Source organism: Andrena cerasifolii, chromosome 2, assembly GCF_050908995.1.
Source record: "Andrena cerasifolii isolate SP2316 chromosome 2, iyAndCera1_principal, whole genome shotgun sequence".
Classification (NCBI taxonomy): domain Eukaryota; kingdom Metazoa; phylum Arthropoda; class Insecta; order Hymenoptera; family Andrenidae; genus Andrena; species Andrena cerasifolii.
Window position 1 is genome coordinate 1533282 of NC_135119.1, and position 22187 is coordinate 1555468.

Consider the following 22187-nt stretch of genomic DNA (forward strand, 5'->3'; position numbering starts at 1 on the left):
TTGACCTTTTTTAAAGTAATAGTGATCGTTGTTTAGCACTTTTTAGTGTCTCGTTAATCACAATTGAGGCAGTGAGAGCAACAGCGGACTAACCCACATTTTTTTCCAAATTGAGTTAGTAGCAATAACGTATTCCAATAGACTCTACTAATCATAAAGAATTGGAAAACAAATTTTAATGTGAGTTAACCCGCCTCAACTTATAATTGAAGTTCAAAAGCATGATCGGGGGCCATTGTAACATCGGCAATCTGGGTCGGTTGTACCGAAACAGAACCGAATAGTGTCCAAGAAGGCGAATAATATTGTCTTGTTTCCATAGAATCTATGCAGTGTTACAACTGACCCGGGGTCAGAGACGATTACAATACTTTACACTGTAACGTTAGGGCTATAACACTCTGCTTTTCATTTTTATTAATAACTTGGATGTTACTTGACATACAGTGAAACTGTTGACTCAATGATGTCAGATAAGTAAGTAACATTCGTATAAGAGTTTTTGTTGTAAATGTAATAGTTCCTACGTAATCGTATTCCAAAGTCAAAGTGTCACTACCGCCCCAGACCTACCCTAGTGATAAAACTGTGCAACCCCTAGGTAGTATTAAATTTGTCTAAAATTTGGCATACAGATCACTTAGATGAATAGTATCAAGGGGCCGAGCAAAGTTACATAAAAATACCACCTTTGGAAAATTGAAACACTCTAAAATGCATGCTTCTCCATAACAGCGGTGCTTAGGGTTTGGCCGCCGCGGCGAATCGCGTCTAGGAAATCCTACCTTAAGGCTACGGTTATACTGGATGCGGAGTCGTACGACTAGCTCGTTGTCCTTAGGCTACGGTTATACTGGATGCGTATTCTGACGACTACTGGTCGTCTGAATACGTCCATCCCACCGGAACATTGTGGAGCGTATAGGAAAGAAAATTCGGACGACCAGCTAGTCGCCAGAATACGCATCCAGTATAACCGCAGCCCTATACGGACGTATTCGGACGAACGAATCAACTAAAACCAATGGAAGCGGTTATACTGCACGCGTATCCGTCGACAACGATTTAGCAACACCGAAGTCCCGAAAATTCGGGAATTTCTATCCTCTTCCGTAACGTAAATATAATCAAGGTGTACTTTCGCACCTTAAAACAGTTAGAACCCCGGGAATCGCTCTAACCACTCACAATTATAATTAACACGTATGTAATTGCAATTGCCCAGCAATTACATGCGGTAATTACAATTGTACCTAATTGAGGCCAGTAAAAATTAACGATTACAGAAAGTAATTCGTAATTGAACTAACAACTACATTTCAATTGTAATTAGTAATTAGTAATTACTTTAAATTTTACCCAACTCTGTAATTACATATGCAGTGTGCGAATACTTTTATGAGTAACTACAGGTACACTGGTACAGTTCGAAAGTGGAAAAGTATTTACCCATTTGGTCTCTCAGGATAGCTTTCCTGCTCTGATATTTTCGATGTTCGAAGATTATCTTCATCCCTCTCTACATGGATTCGTTGCTGTGGTTGCTGTGGTTGTTGTGGCGGTGATGGCGGGGGTCTCATTTGCTGCTGCCGTGGATGAGTCCTCCTGAAGTCCTGGTTGTAATTTGCGTATCGAGTGTCCTGCGTCGATGAGAACGATGAATGTTCGACGAATGAATTTGGACTGCTCTGTCGATTGAAGGCTGGTTGATGTTGCCTTTGTTGTTGGTAGTTCGCAGGCGGTACATATGGCTCATTTTGAAACGGTTCCCGTTCATTGAAACTGTGAGCGGGTGCAGGCGGAAGTACCGCATTCAAGCGGAGGTTGTTCGCTGTGGAATGTCCTCCGTTCTGTCCACCATAGAAGAACGGTGTAGGTGTCGCCGACTGATACGGCAAGCTGAAGTTGACCAGCGACATTTCTACCTTCCTCTCTACAATAGAATATTAAAGTATCGTAAAGAATATTAAAAATCGAATATTATCTTGTAAACCTTAATCTATGCAAGGTGTCATATTACTATTTAGTCTTTCGTATATTTTCTCGCAAACGACAAGTACAGTGTTGTCCCGTTGAGAGCGCAGACCCTCCGTTCTGTTAACCCGCCGGCAGGCGCGCCGGTGTACTCAGTACACGGAGGTCAATTTGTGGCTGAAAAAGCCGTTTTACCGTTATTTATTCTACCCAGCACCCCCATGTATTCTTCCAGTGGACATTTTTGCATAATGCTACGTACTTGTCAGGTTCAAGTTCAGTTGGGAAGTATCTCTGATTCATTGAAAACGAAAGTATACCGCGTACCTTGCTGGCGGGCGCGTCGTGTACTCAGTACACGGAGGTCAGTTTTTGGCTGAAAAAATCGTTTTACCATGATTTATTCTACCCACCACCCCGATGTATCCTTCCAGTGGACATTTTTGCATCATGCTACGTACTTGCCAGGTTCAAATTCAGTTTGGAAGTGTCTCTGATTGAATGAAAACGAAAGTATGCCTCGTATCCTGCCGGCGAACGCGTCCGTGTACTCACAAGATTCCCAGGTGACCACCCCCGATTGCTTTGGTTTTTGGATATATTTTAGAGGACAGGAAAATAAGAAACAGGTGGCTTTTTATTTTGGCCTGTTTGCACGTTTAGGGGGTGAAACTACCTCTCAAATGTTTTCAGGTGTTCGCCCCTGATTGTACTGGGTTTTGTATATGTTTTGGATGGCCGAAAAATAAGAAACAGGTGTCTTTTTATTTTAGCCTGTTTGCACGTTTAGGGGGTGAAACCACCCCACAAAGTTTTTCGGGTGTTCGTCTCTGATTGTACTGGGTTTTGGATATGTTTTGGATGGCCGAAAAATAAGAAACAGGTGTCTTTTTATTTTAGCCTGTTTGCACGTTTAGGGGGTGAAACCACCCCACAAAGTTTTTCGGGTGTTCGTCTCTGATTGTACTGGGTTTTGGATATGTTTTGGATGGCCGAAAAATAAGAAACTGGTGTCCTTTTATTTTGGCCTGTTTGCATGTTTAGGGGGTCAAACCACTTTAAATTTCATGAGAATAGGTGGTGCCCGTCTCCGATCGCTGTGGATTTTGGCAACACCTGAAAATCTTATAACTTTCAACGGATTCAACTATTGACCGAAAATAAATATTTATTTCAAGTAGGTGATTGGAATAATACTGGATGTTTATTATTCTTAATGTTATCCGAGTAATGACTGATCGAATTTATTACGAGTATAAACAATGACGAGTTATTGGAATAAATTGTCAGAATAATTTACCACAAGTAACGTATAATTAGTATTCGGTGAAAATATTCAACTAATAAAAATTTATTTGGATGATTATCTTAGACAAATATTCGAAACATTTCAAATAATGCCTAGCTCTATTTTGGAGTAACAAGCTTCAGTGTTACTAATCTACCAAAGTGACAACTATTTCAAGGTTTTTGTAGAATAAATGTTAGTATACGTAGATGCAGTTCCACAACGACGACTACCAGACTAGCACACCGAATGTAGGAAATTTTTATTTTCTGTCCTGGGTTAGAGACAGCGTTTTATTATTTTATTGGTGCTATAACATCCCAGGCTCAGGCGGGCAGACGGTCTTCTACCTCCGCATCAGGAAAAGCCCATTCTACCTGCTCCAGCCGCGGATCCAAAGAAGGGGTGCAGGGGACACGCGCTCGCCTTCCGGGGAAAATTTTTCTTTTATTATCTTTATAGTACTATTTCAACAATTTACTCCAGAAAAATCATGAGCCACCGGACAGGCACCGTTAGGTCCGGCTTTTCCGACTTTTTGGACCGCGGACTCTCCAACGATGTCCAACTAGATAGCCGTGGTTCGAAGCAACGCCCGCACCAATAGAAACGTTTGCGATCGGTGATTAGTCACCGGCACTGCCTATGCAAATAGTATATAAGCTGAACTCTACGAATTTCGCTAGCGAAAACATTCAACTTTGGAAGGTATTCGAACTTAAGACTCTATACCAGGCCTGTCCAACTTGTGTTCTTGCCTTCGAAGAGGAACTCGCTGTTGCTCGTGCAAACAAATCTCTGGACAGGCCTGCTCTAAACACTCAACTTTATATTCAATTTTGTGCTATAGTTGTAAAGGCTTCGTCGCCAGCATGCCTCCAGATAGGACTCACCGTTAGGCGTAGGTACTCTCGGGTTTTTCCCCGTGGGCCTGGGTGAATCTGGCTATGGTCGCGTTACCCATCTGGTAGCCAGACTTGCCCAGGTCAGTATTTTTCGGCGTGCGGAAGTGGATACCTTCCACTGCCCACGCATTTTCGCGCCGATTCTTCCCGCGCGTTTTTGGCGTCAGTTCGCTCGCGTCTCCTGCCGCGACCGGTCGTGTTTACGAATTACAGTGACTCTTTGTGCTATCCCACGTGTTATCTAACAGCTTGTTTTTCGTGCTCGTCGCGCACTTTTCGCGTGTCGCACGTCTTATTTTTTCGGTGGCGTTTTCCGTCCGTTATTCGTTTCCCATGCTATTTAGCCGGAAAAATACGGAGATCCCAGTGAATCCCAATTTCACCGTATTTGGCCTCTCCATCTACTCCTTACTGTCGTCGGAGACATCATTGTTGCTAGCAACTCCGGAAAAAATTCCATATTTCACCTTCTCCATGAACTCCGAGCGAGGCCTATCAATGGTGCTTAAGGGCCTCCCTGCCGCTTCCCCCGAGGAAATCCTCGAGGAACTAAAAAGCAAAGGCTTAACTCCTTTATCCTGTGTACCTCTTGTTGGTAACGGATTGAACAGAACGTCCCCGTTTCACAAATACAGAGTCAACTTTCCCCCGGGAATTTTCCCCAACTTCAGTCACCAAAGTTAATGCTATCTTCAGCACGAGGATTTACTGGGAGAAATTTTTCTCCAAAAAAAATTATACCCAGTGCTTCTCGTGTCAGGCCTTCGGCCACTCGGCTTCAAATTGCGGGCTTCCCCCAAAATGTTTTAAGTGCGCCGGGGCGCATCGCACTTCTGACTGCCAGAAGACTCGGGATACTCCACCTAAGTGTGTAAATTGTACGGGTCAGCATACAGCCAGTTTCGGCCAGAGTCCAGCCCTTCTAAGGTACCTTGAAAAAAGAAATTCTCATCCTAAGCCAGTAAATGGGCTGGCCCTTAATGCCCAATGGGGTCCTTCTTCCTTCCCAAATCTTGGAGCCCCCCGTCCTTCCGCTTCTCGCCCGCCACAGTCATTTCCCTCTCCTTTCCTCTCCTACGCTGACGCGCTTGCCACCGGTCCTCACAGACCCCCCGCTTACCCTCTCCCACACAACGATCCTTCCTCGCTGACTCAAAACCGCCAAGTCCCATACGGAGTAAACTCCATGATGGATTTAATTGGTGCCTTAAAGGAGCTGAACTCCCTGGTTGATATTGACCACATGCTCCAACCAACCCGTTCGTTAGTAGAAAAACTGAAGCCCTGCCGCACGCCTGCAGAAAAGTTTCAAGTTTTCTGCACTGTACTCAGTTGCTTGGACTAGTCAAATGCCCCTTCCAAAGATCATGCTGTGGAATGCGTCATCGCTGCTGCGTAAAAGAAACGAGCTCATCCTTGCGGTTGCCGGACTGCAACCCGGTATTATTCTTATCACCGAAATTTGGTTTACCCCTCAGGTTAATTTTTCGTTTCCTGGCTACTCGGTGGTTCGCGCCGACCGCCCGGTTAAAAACGGTGGCGTTGCCATGTTTATACACGCCTCGATCAGTTACACGACCTTTACCCCTGCCAGGGCTTTCGAGTTTGACGCGTGCTTCATCAACTTAAATACTCCCAAAATTTTGATCCGGGTGCGATTAAGGATACAAGGCTCTTCGATTCTCTCATTCGCCTGGGTTCCCCGTTCGTGATCGGTGGAGATTCGAATGCTAAGCATCGTCTCTGGGGGAATATCTCGGATAACAAAGCTGGAAAAATACTCCACGAGCACAACAGCAAGTTTCCCTAGAGGGTGATTCACCCTGAGGACTTCACTCACCAGTCAGGCCGTTGTCGACCGTTTGTCATCGACTTTTACATCTCTAACTACCACGCTGACTTTGCCTGCGTTGTGACGGATGACTTCGACACGCCCCACCGCCCAGTCATTCTTACTGCTAAACCTTCCAGTGGCCCATCCACCCTGGAAACGGCCACTGACTGGGAGTCTTACCATCATCATACACAAAAGCACAAAATTATGAGCAGCTTTAAGTCTAAAGGAGAAATTGACTACTGTATAAGGGAACTGACCTCATTCCTTCACGAGTGTCGCAAACGTTCTGCTGTCCCGGACTTTGCATATCTCAGTAGGAATGTAAATCTCCTTTCTGACCAAATACTGTGCTCTCTCATCCGTCACCGCAGAGCCCAGCGTAGAAGAGGCCAGCTTTTTGGAATGATGGTAGTAGCTATCCGTAGAAGTTATCCGAGACACCACTGCGGCTATCCGAAAGAGAATTTCGTACCTACGAATTCTTGAATGGGACCGAATACTAAGGGCCTTCAGCAGCCCCGACCCTACCTTCTGGGGCACTTTTAAAAAAATCTCGGGCACCACGGAATCAAAAATATTACCTCCTCTCCTCGTCGGCCAATCATCTGCAACCGCCGAGGCTGAAAAAGCTGAAATCCTGGCCTTCTCCTTTGCCAAGGTTCACTCCGAGGCCCACCTCCTCACCTCGCCCATGGAGCAGCCCGTGAACGAATATGTTTTCTCTCCGGTCCCTCGTACTCCAGTTTCGACTCCTGGTTTCGCTATTTCCCCGGCTCAAATCGCGGAATATATTAAAAAGATGTCTTCCAAGAAAGCCCCCGGTATAGATGGAGTATCATTTCTCATGTTGAAGCACGCGTCACGAAAGGTCATATGCCAGGTGTACTATATTTTCGTATTTGCGATCAAACATGGGTATTTTCCGGACCCCTGAAAAATTTCCAAGGTCATTCCGGTACCCAAACCTGGTTAACTGCGCGAACTACCGACTAGCTACAGGCCGATTAGCCTGCTCCCTATTTTCGGCAAGCTCTTTGAGAGATGCATTTACTCGTTCCTATCAGAGTTCCTCCCGAGGGACACGTTATTTCCGACCGGCAGTTCGTCTTCCGCTCTGGACACTCCACGATTCAGCAGGCCGTTCGCATTGCACAGATGGTCACTCACGAATTAAATGTGAATATGGCAGTTAGGATGGTTTTGCTCGACTTGTCAAAACCGTTTGACTCAGTTTGGCACGATGCACTTGTGTACAAACTTCACTGCATCGGGCTCCCTCGCAGTTTCACAATGCTTATTGCTTCCTACCTTACTAACAGACAGCTGCTCGTCTCCTGCGGTGGAGCAAGATCTTCCCTGCATCGAGTCGTGGCCGGCGTGCCGCAGGGCTCAATTCTTGGCCCTATTTTATTCAACTTCTATATCAATGATATTCCCACTACCAGTGCCTGCGAACTCGCGCTTTACGCGGATGACACCGCGCTTTTTACGTCGTCCTGGCAGCTCTCGACGCTGGTCGCCCGACTCCAAGCCTACCTGGACGAAGTTCTTCAATTTTTTGAAACTTGGAAACTCCGTATTAACTCGAAAAAAAACGGAAGCGATTATCTTTTCCCGCGACCCGATTGTTATTGCCAGCAGGCAAAGACATACATTACACATAAATGCCAACGCAGTACCCCGGGCAAATGAGGTCAAATACCTTGGAATCATTTTTCACTTTATAATGCTATGGGATGCTGCCATCAAAGACCGCGTCAACAAGGCACTTAAAGTCGCCGGCCATCTTCACCGTCATATTTGTCACCGGTCTCACCTTAGACTTAACATCCGACTACTCATTTATAAATCGTGCGTCAGGCCTGTTCTCACATACGGGGCCCAAGTCTGGTGGGCCACTTCAAAATCCGATAGAATCCTAACTCAACGTTTCCAAAACAAAATATTAAAAATCATCACGCACTCCCCCCTTAGTTATTCCACTAGGGCACTGCATTCGGACACCAACATCCCATACTTTCATGATATCATTGACATTCTCATGCAAAACTATTTAGTTTCTGACCACCCTAATCCCCTCGTCCGGCTCGCGGGCACATACGACCGTAATAGGATACCCTATAAGGTCAAAATTCCGTTTCCAATGTCCAGTTAACTTACCCTTCTGCCCCTCCCATTCCCCTCTCCCCCCCTATCCTCTTTGTTCCCCCCTTCACCATTTTATCCCCCCCCCCTTACGCTAATTTTCTTTATTCTGCTTATAGCTCTATCTGTTCAACGCACGCTTCTGCACCACGTACTTTCTACTTCAGACCATCCTTACACTAAGGTCCCCTTGCATGGTCCTTCCGACTCACTGTCTCTAAAATCTTCTTTCGTATATCTTCCACCTGCTTACAGACTACCTTTCTGCTCACGTCATCTGCAGCCTCAGGGCGCGGAACTGCTTTCTTTTCTGACGATCCAGTCACCTCCCATCACTTATTTGGCGCTATAAATTTACCCTTCTTTCAGCTCCGTCAAGAATTGCGGTTTTTTTGCAAATTTTCCGCAACATACATCCTAACACTGCTTCCCAACGTTACCTGCTGCCGGTAATACCTTATCTACTTCACCCTGGTCGGTAACTGGGCCTCGTGCTCAGAGGGACGACCCACAGGAAGGAGGAGGAGTCAGCAAGATCTCCCCCCCCCTACTCAGCAAACAAATTAAAAAAAAAAAACGCGGTTTCTCACTCTTGTACTAACCCTCTGAGGTACCGTGTCATCAAGTTCGTGATTTACCGTTTAGCGTTTATGCTGTATAATCCGTGGATTCGCTAATCAGCAAGTATTATTTAAGTAAGTAAGTATATATCTATTTTTTATTTTTCGTGGGAAGTCGTTATCTTATCCTTTCATATCACTATTTTGGAAGATAGCTGGTACAGCGCAGAAAGTATAACTTTAGCATTTGTTGCAATTATATACTTAGTTTGCGTAGTCCTGCAAATAGATTTTGTATCTTTCATTTATGTGTTCTACTTTTCATACAGAGTGTCCCACGTAAGACTGGACAGCGCGATATCTCCTAAAGTATTGGAGATACAAATTTTTAAAAAATATGTAATTGAATGGTTCGAGAGGGCCAATTTATTAGCCGAGACGATTTTTTTTATTATTATTTTAAAAGATACGATGGTCAAGTTGGTTTTTTCAAATGGAACTATTTTTTTTTAACACCGGAGTTGATAGTGCGTACCAAGAAAAATTGAATAAGCTTTAATGTATACACTTTCTTTCCACTGGTTTTTAAGATATTGCGCTTGCAAAATTACTGATTTTCACTGGAAGAAAACCCTCTGGAATAGCAAGAACCGGGGTCGGTCTTACTGGCGCCACGAGTGGCATTGCCTGTTGAAACTGATACCTACCTGCCAAAGGTCTACGACAGGGTTCGCAGGCTCAAAAGCTGGACAATACTTTTCCGTCAGAAATACTACTTAGGTAGGTACATCTGCGGTATCGATAAGCGCACCGTTACTTTTATTTCGCACTTGCACCTAACCCAAACCTAACCCAGACCTAACCCAGAACCAATCGGATTTGCATCCCTCACAAACGGCTGCTCTCTTGAAGAGGCCCTCTTCACAGCAATACCTCCTCCCCAATGCCCACCTTCTCTCGCACGGAATACGTCAACGCATGCTTTTGTTTTGATATCAAAGCTTGTGTTTATACCCCCTTTCTTTCTGTGTCTCTCCACGAGGAGTATTGCCGGTGGATTGTAGGAGCGTAGATGTCTGGATGCCAGTTGTTGAATTCAGGAGACGATAGAAACACTTTATTACAAAACACACATGTACTGTAATTTATGTAAATCGTATTCCTCTCGGGCAGGAGTTGCCCGACGCACAGTGGGGTATTTGGCCATAAAAGCTGGCCAAAAGTCGATTTAAAAAATTTCGCGTAAGTCGTAAAATTTTTGCTGCTCGTGGCAGTTGAATATGTGAGGAACAATGTAGCAATATTGTTTTTTTCATTTGTGCACTCGTGAAGCAACGGGCTTCATCGAAAATTAGGAGATTTTAGAGCACGCATTTCTTTCTTAACTATCCTCTGAAACATCGTTAGCTTATTAGTGATGTTTACATGTTGTAAGGAAAGTGTGTGAATTCTTCCATTATGGAAGCTTTTCAGGTAAGTATATACTGCACTTTCGAACAAGTTTTAGTTTTTCATCATATATATTTGTATAGTTATTAACGTTTGAAGATAATCGAGAGTTCAGTAAATTTTCTTTACGATCATAAGAATTCATTAACGATTTTGTTATACTTCCGGCTGCGTCCGGATGCTTTTTTTGGTGTCATTACATTTGATAAAGATTTGTGATCACAATGCAAAAAAAATTGGTTCCGGATTCGTCCGGATGGTAGTTTTATAGCTAATTTAGCTAGAAATGACAATCGAGAGTTCCAGCGTTTCACGTACGCCTGTATAGTGCCTCTACGAGTTATAGTGACTTAGGTGTGAGGTCACTCAGTGGGGTCTTAACCGATACCCTGCTGGGTACGGGCCGCCAAACGTACCCCCTACTACCTCTTGCAGGACTGTCTTTAGGGAAGACCAGAACAAACCTGGGGTCCTAAAGGCCAAAGTCTCCAACATTACTTCAAAACATGCAGTGATTTTAATTTAAAATAAGTTGTTAATATAAAATAATTTATATTACAACTGTTCTAATGCAGTACATATACCTTACTACAATGGATTTTTATTTAGTATGTGCTGACAACGAGACAAATTTTAATTGCCAGTAGCAAAGCTTAATTGATGTCTTTTAATATTGATAATCAATTTCTTCAATTTCTTTTTTATTTTATTAAAATCGAAATTATATTACTTAATCTTTAGGGCCCCGGTTTTGTCCTAGTCATCCCTAAGCACAGTCCTGCAAGAGGTAGTAGCAGGCCACGTTTAGGGGCCCATACCCAGCAGGATATCGGTTAAGACCCCGCTGAGAGGCCTCACACCTAAGTCACTATAGCTCGTAGAGGCACTATACGGTCGCGTTCGCCGGGCCTCCGTGCTAAGAAACTCTTCAAAGGAACTGTTTAGATTATAGACATATGAGATGTTTATGCTATGCTGTAGATAAAGCTTTGACTGTCCTCTACTTTCTGGCTGCATTCAGTCGAAACTGTGCCACCAGAGACTACACAGCAAAATATTCAAAACATTTCTTACGTACTTATATGTTATATTCTAGTTTTTCTTTCAATTTATTCAGTTTAAGTTTCATTTTGTATAGTTTATATTTAGTGCGTGTTATATATTTATCCTGCGTCCATTAAGTTAATTAGTTTAGTTCATATATAAGTGCTGCAGAAGGGTATTTGAATGAAAATGCTGGCCATAAGTCAATTTTTTGTTTTCACGAAACATTGGAAAGTGGTGAAGAATGGATTATATAGAAGCAGGTATGTGCGACACATTTTAAGTATATATTAATAGTTTCCAATTATTCGTTCGAAATCTACTTCATTTTTCTTTCAAATACCCCGTAATAAGACCGATTTTGTTATATTTCTGGGAATGTCCGAGTTCTATTTTTTTATGACGGTATACGGGAGGGATTGTGGCATGCAACAGTACAATAATTTTCGGAATAAAATGATATTTTATAAAAATTGTTTAGGAGTTTCGTTTATAATATTCATAAGTGGTTTTTTCCTTCTTACAGGGTCATCAGGAGTTAAAATTATGACTCGACGGCAATTTTATAACATCGTGCAACGATGTGATGAGAATGATTTTAAGCAAAAAATGGATTATGCTGAAAATTGTCTACTGAATTGCGATAATTATTCGGAAGATGATAAAAAAAAACTTAAAGCATAAAATATCTCACATAAAAACTGAGATCAAGCAGAGGTGGATAAAATCACATTATAAAGAAAATATATTTTTGAAAAATAATGATACTTGGCTAGAAGGTACGTTTGAAATATTAGCTACAGTAATAACGCCATTAGGTCGCGGTCGGCCAATTAAAACATTCGAGGATTCAAGTGAAGGAAGCAAAAGACGCAAGATTGAAGAACTTCGTAGGACTATAGATACAGAAGAGTTAACCTTTGTTACACAGATGAAGTTGCGAGCTGAAGAAAAAACAGATGCTTCACGTATTATAAAAGATATTATTAAATCTCCTAAACGAGCAACAAAATACAGGAAGGCATATTCTAGTAACCTAGAAGAAATACCAGTACAAATGACACCTGTACAAGCTTTGTCTATGTTTGTCGAAGCTGGATTATCTAGAAGACAGTATGAAATCATACGAAATGCCAACAAAAAGTTTTATCCTTGCTATACTGTCTTACAGAAGGAAAAAACAAATTGCTATCCGAATTCCGATGCATATAGTGTAACAGCAAGTTCTGCAGAAATCAATTTGCAGGATTTACTAGACCATACCGCATCTAGACTTTTATTACATCTCCGAGAAGTTGTTGAAATGCTTACTGATTGTGAAGAAGATATGAGTACATTAACACTCGTGTATAAATGGGGATGCGATGAGTCGCAACAGGCACAGTTCAAACAAAGATTTGAAAATGTCTCGGATTCTGACGCAAACATATTTCAAAGCTCGTGTGTGCCAGTACAACTGACTTATGGTTCAGATAATAAAAAACTTCTTTGGCAGAATCCAACACCTTCATCGCCACGATACTGCAGACCTATTCGCATTCAACTTATTAAAGAATCCACTGACCTGATCACAAAAGAAATACAATACATTGAAGATAAAATTAGATCATTGCAAAAAAGTAGAGTTTCTGTAGCAGGTAGAAACCTTACTGTTAAGCATGTGCTGTTATTTACAATGATCGATGGCAAAATTTGTGATGCTGCTACAGAGACAACGTCTGCCATAAAATGCTACATCTGTGGAGCAACGTCTAAGAATTTTAATGACTTGTCTAAAACGAAGGAAATTAACCCAGAAACATTAAAATTTGGCTTACCAGTGTTACATGCGAGAATAAGACTATTTGAAACTTTGTTACATCTTTCGTACAAGTTGCCCGTCAAAAAATGGCAACTGAGATCCGAGAGTCACAAAGCAATTGCCAAAGAACGAAAACTCAATATACAAAAAGCCTTTAGAGAAAGAATGAGATTAATTGTCGATGTTCCTAAACCTGGGTTTGGGAACACAAACGATGGAAATTCTAGCAGAAGATTCTTCATAGATTCGGAGTTAGCAGCGTAAATCACAGGTGTTGACTCGCAACTAATCTACCGCTTCAGAGTACTTTTGGAGACAATATCTAGTGGTTTCAAAATTAATATAGAAAAGTTTAGTTCATATACCATGGATACCGCAAAACTATACATTCAATTATATCCCTGGTATCCAATGACTCCTGCTGTTCACAAGATACTCATTCACGGTCCAACAGTTATTGAAAAGGCCTTACTACCAATCGGCCAACTGTCTGAGGAGGCTGCTGAAGCGCGTAATAGACACTTCCGTTTATTGAGACAAAATTACGCGAGGAAGTTTTCGAGGAAATGTTGTAATTTCGACGTACTCAATAGATTACTGCTTAGCTCAGATCCCGTGTTAGCAGGTATGAGACCTATACCACGAAAAAAAGTAATGCCTTCCTCAAAGAAACCATAGAAATGCTTTTTGGTGACTCGGACAGGCTCTTGGACACGCAAGATTCATGTTCCCATGATGAAGAGGACGTAGCTGAGGTGTCTTCCGACGAGGAGCCGTGGACATCATCATCTGATTGATCTCGAATTGTTTTATTGTAACACAACTATATTTTTTGAGATCAATAAAGTATTTCTATTTTTCATTGAACAACAAAAAATAATTTTGGCCAATTTTCTGCAATTATTGACGCTATATTGGAGCTGTCATTTTGAATTTTGAAGTTTTGACATCAGATTCAAAATCAGCGACCCCAAAAACCCTTATATACCAAGTTTGAACAAATTTTAAAGTATCTAGAATTTTGGCCAGCTTTTGAGGCCAAATACCCCACTGTGTGCCGGGGAAACATTTGGACATTTTTTAATGTACCCTTGTAAAATTTTACAGTCGTTATAACTCAGTTATAAACCATTTCCAAAATTTGTAGCACCTTCAGGTCAACCAAATGTAGCTCCGTCAAAGCAGATGTTTCAGTGTGCCCTACAGTAACAGCATTTATGATATCCTCCATAATCCAGGTATATCGAGGAATTCGTATACTTTTCGCGAACGTATATCACGATCGTGTCTTGCCGATCATTTCGCAGATCGATAATATACATCGAACAGGTAGTACACAATACAAGACTGGGCTGGATCGTGGAAAAAACATGTGGAGTCGACGTAGAAATGTGAGACCGAACCCACTGTCTCTAAGTAGTGCCGAGTATAACCTTCTGGCTTGCACGAAGGAAGAATCCTTCACTCCCGTGTTCACGTACTTTTGCGTGGCGCGCCGGCGCACAGTAGCGTGTTTATAGGGAAAAATTGTGAATAAATTATTTTATGCCCTATTCCTACGTATTTCGACCTGCTGATTTCAAATATATTGCTATTTTTGTTGTAAACTAAACTGTGGTAAAAATTAAGGTTTTATTTGTTTACAAAAAAAACATAACTCATAAACTATTTATATGTGTCAAAAGAGGTTATCCAGTGGTATTTCTGCATATTATTTATTCCTCGGAAATGAAATTCTGTTTTTTTTTTCAAGTGGTAATTTCACCCCCTAAAACCGTACGGTGGCACCAACAAAAAATATAGTTGTGTTACGGATGAATTACTCTACTTGTACACCATGTTTCATAATTTTCTGAATTTCCGGGTTCTCTAACTTCCCTTGTTAATCAGCTGTTGACCATTCGGACGTTAAGGGCATTCTACAGTCTCGGCTGAAAGTTTTTATAATGAAATTAACACTTAATGTTTTCAAACTTTTAGAGGTATATTCTACCACTCCTGAAATACAAGAGAAAATCTTTGTTGTTTCTTTAATTTATTTGTTTACATAAATATTTTACAGTGAAGTTGGCTTCTTTAGAATTGCTGGCGGTTGAAATTTCGGGCGACTGGAGCACTTGAAATAAAAAACCAAACATTGTTTAATTTGCAGGAGTATGGCTATCCGGTTTACCGCGAATATGTTAACTTTTTAATATTTTTCCATTTTTTTATATCGATTAAATAAGAAAGAAATGCCATTTTCGGTACTTCCTACTCTGATCGATCACCATTTTAGTAATTTTTGTCGAAAATTGTTTTTTTTTCACAGGATACCCGATAACCATACTCTTGCAAATTAAAAATATGTTTGGTTTTTTATTTCAAGTGCTCCAGTCGCCCGAAATTTCAATCGCCAGCAATTCTAAAGACGCCAACTTCACTGTAAAATATTTATGTAAACAAATGAATTAAAGAAACAACAAAGATTTTCTCTTGTATTTCAAGAGTGGTATAATATACCCCTAACAGTTTGAAATAGTTAAGAGTTTATTTCATTGTAAAAACCATCACTGAAAAGTGGCCGAATTTTCGGCCGAGACTGTAGAATGTCCCCCTAAGTACTTAATGACATACTATTTGCTATGAACCATTGATGAACCATTCTGCAGTTGTCAAAACATGGCTATAAAGTCATTTGTCTAATTTTCTGTACAATAAGGCATTGCGCACTCCAGGTAGAGTATTCCATACTACCTGTTTTAATATCGGGTACTCGCACCCTTCTCGGCGCTACTTGGGAGTTTATGGTTTCACATACATTCATAGTTAAAAAAAAAAGAGAAAATGCGATTGCCCGTTATTGAAGGAAACACCCTTGAATCCCTTCTCTACCATTTCTTCTGTCCCTTTTCATCCCTTAGCCAATAACAATAGTTTTCTATCCCCACCTTTACACCCCCGAGTAAACTTGCCTTCAAACTAATGGATGTGAAATCAGAAATCACCGAGAGCTCAAACGAGCAATACGTATTGTTTTGACCCGTGCAACCAATTCGCAATCAGTTCGCGTTTAATTTCATAGTGAAAAATAGTGAGAATGGTTACTCGAAAAATTTTACATAAAAAATATAGTGAGTTCCATGGTAACGTGAAAACACTAACTGATTTTGTTATCGATACGTTCCATATACCAGTTAACAATAAGGAAAAAGAAACATTTAGAGAGACTTAGAGAGACATTTTCTCTGGAAGTATAAGAAACGGTGGAGAAACTGTTACCGCATTGAAAGTCGATTTTGTTTAACGTATGAAGCGTGGTTAAACGAAGATTTCACAATACTGGATGAGTTGTGCGCCGGGTCTTCAACCAATCGTGCAGTAGGCAGACCGAAAAAGACATTCGACAGATCTGGGGATCGATCGAAAAGGAAGAAGATTGCTGAGCTTGAAGCAAGTACATCTACTGCGGAATTAACATACGCAACAACTATTAGTCTGCGCAAAGAAGGAGACGTGGCAGCGGCGGAAATTCTGAAAGAGATCACGACAACAACTCCGACACGTGGTCAGAAAATATTGTTGCGAGCACCGGGTATAGGCCCGTGCATAGCCTGCTGGTGCTCGTAGCTGAAGATAGAAGAAGGTCGGCCCCCTTCAAGAGGACGATCGGGAGGCCGACAACAAGACGGTCTTGTACCGAACGCCATTGCGTTCGGACGTGCGAATCGTACCTTTGTAAACTATTGCTCTGTGTAACAATATAGTTCTGTCGTGTGTGCGCCCGTCAAATCAATTAGTCTACTCCTTTGTGTCGGGGTGGCGTGCGGTGGAAACGCCCCGGCGCAACATTTGTGTCAGAAGTGGGATCCGTATAGCCACGGATCCCAAAGAAACGCAAGGAGCTGTTGCGTGCGATACGCAAGGAGCCGTTGTGTGCGCGGGACAAGGAGCAGAAGCGACTCGTCGAGGGAGAATTAGAAGCCTCGCGGTACCCGTACCTGGCTGCTGGCCTTGGAGCTCTCCGTGGATTTCGTCGTGGGACCAAGAACTGCAGAGTTCCAGGGACGTCGTGGGACCAGAAGTCGGAGCATCTGAGAAGACCCGCTGTACCCACGCCTTGCTCAGGGTTTTTCCGTGGTTTTCCCCTGAGCGAGAAGGCAAATGCCGAGGCGGATGTCTGAAGAAGCCACGGGGCAGCACGACCACTTCTTAAGACAGGGGTACGAAGATTCCGAAGAGGATCCTATGCGGCCGGGACGACCGCTCTTCCGGAGGGGGGAACAGTGTTGCGAGCACCGTGTATAGACCCGTGCATAGCCTGCTGGTGCTCGTAGCTGAAGATAGAAGAAGGTCGGCCCCCTTCAAGAGGACGATCGGGAGGCCGACAACAAGACGGTCTTGTACCGAACGCCATTGCGTTCGGACGTGCGAATCGTACCTTTGTAAACTATTGCTCTGTGTAACAATATAGTTCTGTCGTGTGTGCGCCCGTCAAATCAATTATTCTACTCCTTTGCGTCGGGGTGGCGGCGGTGGAAACGCCCCGGCGCTACATTTGTGTCAGAAGTGGGATCCGTATAGCCACGGATCCCAAAGAAACGCAAGGAGCTGTTGCGTGCGATACGCAAGGAGCCGTTGTGTGCGCGGGACAAGGAGCAGAGGCGACTCGTCGAGGGAGAATTAGAAGCCTCGCGGTACCCGTACCTGGCTGCTGGCCTCGGAGCTCTCCGTGGATTTCGTCGTGGGACTAAGAACTGCAGAGTTCCCGAGACGTCGTGGGACGTGAAGCTGCAGAGTTCCAGGGACGTCGTGGGACCAGAAGTTGGAGCATCTGAGAAGACCCGCTGTACCCACGCCTTGCTCAGGGTTTTTCCGTGGTTTTCCCCTGAGCGAGAAGGCAAATGCCGAGGCGGATGTCTGATGAAGCCACGGGGCAGCACGACCACTTCTTAAGACAGGGGTACGAAGATTCCGAAGAGGATCCTATGCGGCCGGGACGACCGCTCTTCCGGAGGGGGGAACAGTGTTGCGAGCACCGTGTATAGACCCGTGCATAGCCTGCTGGTGCTCGTAGCTGAAGATAGAAGAAGGTCGGCCCCCTTCAAGAGGACGATCGGGAGGCCGACAACAAGACGATCTTGTACCGAACGCCATTGCGTTCGGAGTGCGAATCGTACGTTTGTAAACTATTGCTCTGTGTAACAATATAGTTCAGTCGTGTGTGCTCCCGTCTAATCAGTTATTCTACTCCTTTGCGTCGAGGTATCCTGCGATGGAAATGCCCCGGCTCAACAATATTGAAGAAATGGCGAGAGAGAAGCCCGGATCGAAGTTCCATGCCTGTTGAAGAAGCCTTGGTCATGATTATGTTTGAAGGTTTGAGCAGGTCTACATACAGAAAATTAAGAAATCGTGCGCTTAAACACGGACATAACTTGTATCGTTCTGAGTACACGTTATCTAAAACACGCAAGGAAACTTTCTAGAAGAAGGAATTCACATAAATGAGGAATTATGCGAAATAAGGTTGCAATGTTTCTAAGGATTACAAGGGCAATCTTACACATTAACTGTAAAATATGGATTCGATGGAAGCTCGGGACATTCGGGGTGGAAGCAACAGGGACTTAGCGAAGAGGAAACTGACAAGTGCCTCTTCCAGTGCTCCCTGGTACCACCGGAATTAAATGAGAATACTAGTGAAGAAGTTATTTGGAAGAATCCTCGGCCATCCAGTACACGTTTTTGCCGGCCTATCCGGCTTCAGTGGAAGCACGAAACTAATGAAGTTATTATAGCTGAAAAAATGAACGCGGAAGAGCAAATTGCGCGAATGACTCAATTTAAAGTTGGTGACGTTTCAGTAAATTATAAGTTGTATTTAACCATGGTGGACGGTAAAGTCTGTAGTGCTATGACCGACACGAGCACTCAGAATTGCTATTTATGCAATGCAACCCCAAAAACTATGAACAAATTGGATAAGTATAATTCAGAAATTTGTGAACAATATTTACAATTTGGATTATCTGCATTGCTACATCCGGTTTTTGGAATGTATTTTACATACTTTTTACAGACTAGATATTTGTTCGTGGACTGCAACAAAAAAAAAAGTGGGAACAATGAATTATTAGTAAAGCGCAAAAGAATGGTGCAGGTAAAGTTTTGGACTCACATGGGATTGAAAGTTGACTGTGTAAAACAATCCTATGGAAATACAAATGACGGTAATACTGCTGGACGTATATTTAACAATTCTCATTTAACAGCAGATATCACTGGAGTTAATGAAGAATGTTCTCGGTTCTCTACAATACTAAAAGCTATTAATAGTTCTTATCCAATAAATAAAATACTATTTCACGACTATTGCCGAGAGACTGCCGAACTATACGTGAAACATTATAAGTTGGTATTATATGCCAGTTAGTGTATATAAAATTTTAATCCACGGGTCACAAATAGTGGACAATTTTACTCTGCCAATAGGCGAGTATTCAGAGGAGGCCTTAGAATTCCGAAATAAAAATATATGGCAGTATCAAGAGGACCATACACAGAAGAAATCGTTATTACAGGTAAATAAGGATCTTTTTTACCGCCTACTGGCATCGTCCGATCCTTATCTGGTCACAAAATACGGAATTCCAAAAAAAAAGAAGAAAGAAAATATCCCAGAACAAGTTACGAAATTAATAGTAATTACTGAAGATAGGTACGGAACTTGAAGAAGTTACAGACATGGAGCTGCAGCAAGAAGATTTCTCATTTTTTATGTGATTTCTGTAAGTTGTTTATTGACATTATCATTTTTCTAGTTTTAAAATTGAGTAAGTTCCTATTGTTAAAGTATATTATTACATTGTATATATATTTATTTAATGCTTTAAGCCGAATGTGGCTTTTATAACATTGTATTGAATAAAACATGATATAAATTTCGTTTGCATCATAACTTGTTACGTGCATGATATTCTTGTCGTCAGTTACTTTTGTACCTCTTCTTATAACTTTGAGGGGTGGTTTTACCCCGTAAACATGCAAACAGGCCAAAATAAAAAACACCTTTTTCTTATTTTTCTGTCCTCTAAAACATATCCAAAAACCAAAGCAATTGGAGGCGGACACCTGGGAAACTTGTGAGTACACGGGCGCGCTCGCTGGCAGGATACGAGGCATACTTTCGTTTTCATTCAATCAGAGACACTTCCAAACTGAATTTGAACCTGACAAGTATGTAGCATGATGCAAAAATGTCCGCTGGAAGAATACATAGGGGTGCTGGGTACAATACAGGGTCATCCGTTAAAACTGCAACCTACGCGCGCGCGAACGGACAAAATGGCAACATCGCCTCACGGACGCATTTCACTACAACCATTCACCGGCCCGGCGTTCGGAGGGCTGTCAGCGACCGCTGTACAGCAGTGATGCCAGAGCTTCGAAAATTTTAGGATGGTCTCTTTCAAATTAACGTCGCAAAGAGCTGTGCGAAATTTCCCGGCCCAGGTAAGCAAGCCGCGCGCTCCGCTTTTATGATCGGTTTACCACTCGCGCCCTAGATCACTGTAATGAGGTTTGAAAACAATGTCGTCTGGGGTTTCGTACCCATCTTAATTTAAAAATTTTTAGCTACGAGAGGGTTGACCGCGGCGCTATACACCTGTACGGAGAGATTTTTTGCCACCTGCGTGTAAAAGCTAGAATAATGACGCATCGTTCCAAAAATCGACATTAACGGAAGCCGATATAGACGTGCCGTTGAGTAGCTAAAAGGTAAAAACATTCAGACACAAAAATTGTAGAGAAAAAATCAAACACCGCTACAATCAAAGACAGGTTCTATTAGTTACTCGTTACGTCCGATCTATGCATGCATTGCATTAAGATTTGCAGAACTAACACATAATTGAATAAAAATTTAATTTCTCAATTTATGAAAATAATGATGCAGAAACAACTAGCCTATTATTTATCAACACCACGAATTTTAAAAGCAGCATTAAATACAGTATCAAATAAACAGTTTGCAAAAGCTTTTCGCATCAATTATGGTTAAACAATTGATAAAAGAAAAATTAAGTAAACGTAAAATATTTTAAATTCTCCAACATCATGAGGGAATAATTTTTCCTCATTTTTTAGCGCAAATTGCATTCCGATATCTTTTATAGTTCAAAAGGTATGCATAAAAGGCCATAAATTCTTCAATCCGGGCCGGGAAATTTAAAATAGCCCTTTGCGACGTTAATTTGAAAGATACCATCCTAAAATTTTCGAAGCTCGGGCATCACCGCTGTCCAGCGGTCGCCAGCAACCCTCCGAACGCCGGGCCAGTGAATGGTTGTAGTGGAATGCGTCCGTGAGGCGGTGTTGCCATTTCGTCTGTTCGCGCGCGCGTAGGTTGCAGTTTTAACGGATGTACCTGACCATCACGGTAAAACGGTTTTTTCAGCCAAAAAGTAACCTCCGTGTACTGAGTACACGCGCACGTCTGCCGTCGGGTTGAGTATCAATAAGATATCGATTATATATCGATAATCAATAGTCACACCTCTATTCTAGACACCCGAAAAGGTAAAAATCAGGGCTGATATGGAATTCCTACTCGTAGTGGAGGGGGAACCAACCTTGACGTCGATTGGTTTGACTTCACGGCGACATCACGCGCATGCGTTTCGTGTTTCCCCTCCACTACGAGTAGGAATTCCATACCAGCCCTAGTCAAATTGTCAACAGACAGTCTCTGAACGTAATATGGGTATTACACTCACAAATCAGCTCGCAATTAATTCAACGAACAATAGAAATAAATATCTTATTACGATAGACGCCAAGTTAATGGAAATAGAAGAATATAAAAGTACGATAGACGGGTCAGGATTGATGAATGACACTAGATGGAGTATACGTAAGAGTAGATACTAATCGACTCCAAAAATTACCAACTGTTCGTAAAGGAAGCTTCGGAGTAAATTAAACTATTATTGTAGAAAGACACGAACCTACTCCATAAATGTATGATTTATAAAGGGCAGATCCTTGACTTGTGCAAAACGAATACCGAAACAAAACAATATTAGCACGTTTATGAAGTGTCCAAATCATACCAGACGTATGAATTCTATTATTTTATTTGTTTCTAACAACCATTTATTTATTAACGTAATTGTGACTCAAGAAATGGCTTTCTGAAAGT

The 22187-nt window shown here is 42.2% G+C and overlaps 1 protein-coding gene across 1 annotated transcript in view; it reads right to left on the bottom strand.

The window, feature by feature from the left end:
- Spz3 (Spaetzle domain-containing protein 3) overlaps positions 1-22187 on the bottom strand; it is a 56574-nt gene that overhangs the window by 31856 nt on the left and 2531 nt on the right. The window contains exon 2 of the mRNA XM_076830304.1: positions 1450-1933. Within this exon, the coding sequence (XP_076686419.1) occupies positions 1450-1919 (470 nt within the window). The 5' untranslated portion in view covers positions 1920-1933. The remainder of the gene's footprint in view (positions 1-1449; positions 1934-22187) is intronic.